The sequence below is a fragment of the Myotis davidii genome, unplaced genomic scaffold (assembly GCF_000327345.1).
Source record: "Myotis davidii unplaced genomic scaffold, ASM32734v1 scaffold789, whole genome shotgun sequence".
NCBI lineage: Eukaryota > Metazoa > Chordata > Mammalia > Chiroptera > Vespertilionidae > Myotis > Myotis davidii.
In genome coordinates, this window is record NW_006300234.1 from 154,355 (window position 1) to 156,629 (window position 2,275).

Below are 2,275 nucleotides of genomic sequence, written 5' to 3' on the forward strand. Positions count from 1 at the left end.
AGATCAACCAAAGGACTTGTATGCATGCATATAAGCATAACCAATGGACATAAGACACTGGGGGATAGGGGGGCCTAGGGGACTGTCTAGGGCGGGGGGAAAAAAATGAACACATATGTAATACCCTTTGTAATAAAAAATTAAAAAAAAACAAACCTCATTCTATCCACTAACCCTCTATAGGCAGTCATTACTTCGTGGTTTTCTCTTGTTAGTAACATGCTATTGAATACTGTAGGTGATTATGAATACAAGGTACGTATCATCCACTGTAGGTAAGTTAGATTACCTGTGCTAAAATCCAGCAGGAAGTGAAGTTCAGACTTGAGTGTGCTAGTGTCTACTTCATACATATCCTCAAATGCCATCCCCTCTTTCCCACTGCAGCTGTTTTTGTCCTCTTGCTCAGGTTCATCCATGTAGATATCAAATCCTTGCTTGGCTGGCATGTGGACCCCACAGTCAGAGAGTGCTTTCTTTCCAGCTTGTGGGAAGACATTTTCTGATCCAGAGAAACACCTAACTGTTGTGATCCCCTAGAAAAGGATTTTTTGTTAAAGGCCACCCCAAAGACCAATAGGTGATGTGAACCTGTGTGACTCAAACCAGCAGGATGGGAAAATAAGAGGAATCTTAAGTTGAAATATCTATTTCTGCAATATAATCTCAGAAAATAAAGCTTCCAAAGTATGACTTCTCTCTTATCTCTTTCTACATTTGACATTTGGTAAAAGAGCTATCTAAAATTTTTCATCTTCCTCACATATTTATCAAAGGGAATTAAAAATCCTAGAAAAAGAAACTATAACTCTTCTTCAACATGAAAGGGGGGAGGAGGGATTGTAAATTGGCTCTCATGCTTATATAGCATTACAGGATTTTGTAAGTACCCAGCACAGTTTTTGATGCATAGTTACTGAGTTCCTATAGTCATCCCCCTTAAACAGTTAACTTTAAGTCAGCACGCCCCTATAAAGTTCCCATTTTATACCCAGTTAATTAGAAATATGATATTAGAAACACATACTACTAAATTCTCTTAACATAGAATCTTTTTGTATGACATGATGGAGAAATCTAACAGTCAATCAAAACTGTTTCTCCCTTTTCTTTATTCCTATAACATTAATGATGGAAACAACTGTGTGTGTTCCCTCTGTGAACAACTGTGATGCATTACATACAAGTGCACATTAAGATGAGTCATGTTGGCCGAAACCGGTTTGGCTCAGTGGATAGAGCGTCGGCCTGCGGACTGAAAGGTCCCAGGTTTGATTCCGGTCAAGGGCATGTACCTGGGTTGCGGGCACATCCCCAATAGGAGATGTGCAGGAGGCAGCTAATCGATGTTTCTCTCATCGATGTTTCTAACTCTCTATCTCTCTCCCTTCCTCTCTGTAAAAAATCAATAAAATATATATTAAAAAAAAAAAAAAGATGAGTCATGTTGGATGACCTGAAGGTCAGCTGAACAAAGGCAGGTGGGCAAGCTTTATGAATCTAAGTTATATTTATGTAAATGCTAGATTAGCTACTGCATTAACATTTTATCATTTTTAAGTAACTAGAAGCCCGGTGCACGAAATTCACGCACTGTGTGTGTGTGTGGGGGGGGTGTCCCTCAACGCAGCTTGTACCCTCTCCAATCTGGAACCCCCTATGGGATCCCTGGGCCTAAGCCAGCAGTCAGCCATCCCTCTCACAATCCAGGACTGCTGGCTCCCAACCACTCACCTGCCTGATCGCCCCTAACTACTTCTGCCTGCCAGCCTGATCACCCCCTAACCACTCCCCTACCTGGCTGATCGATGCCTAACTGCTCCCCTGCTGGACCGATTGCCCCCAACTGTCCTCCCTGCCAGCCTGGTCACACCCAACTGCCCTCCCTTACCGGCCTGGTCACCCCCAACTGCACTGCCCTGCAGGCCTGGTTCCCCTCAACTGCTCTCCCCTGCAGATGTGGTCCTCCCTAACTGCCCTCCCTTGTAGGCCTGGTCCCTCCCAACTGCACTCCCCTGCCAGCCATCTTGTGGTGGCCATCTTGTGACCACATGGGGGCAGCCATTGTGTGTTGGAGTGATGGTCAATTTGTATATCACCTCTTTATTAGATACGATAATTACATATCAGATATTTGGAAATTTTAAGTTATTTTGTACACACCCTTTAAATAGGACTCTAGTTTCCATACAGATTTGGTATGATTTTTACATACAAATATGGTAAAATATTCAGAAAAAAACAATATTTTAATAGATCACCTTTTTTCTTTAGG

The 2,275-nt window shown here is 42.5% G+C and overlaps 1 protein-coding gene across 3 annotated transcripts in view; it reads right to left on the reverse strand.

The window, feature by feature from the left end:
- Positions 1–2,275, reverse strand: part of CCNA1 (cyclin A1) — a 22,820-nt gene that overhangs the window by 15,006 nt on the left and 5,539 nt on the right. For all 3 annotated transcript variants that reach the window (XM_015572403.1, XM_006776627.2, XM_015572404.1), the window contains one exon: positions 290–536. In XM_015572403.1, the coding sequence (XP_015427889.1) occupies positions 290–536 (247 nt within the window). The remainder of the gene's footprint in view (positions 1–289; positions 537–2,275) is intronic.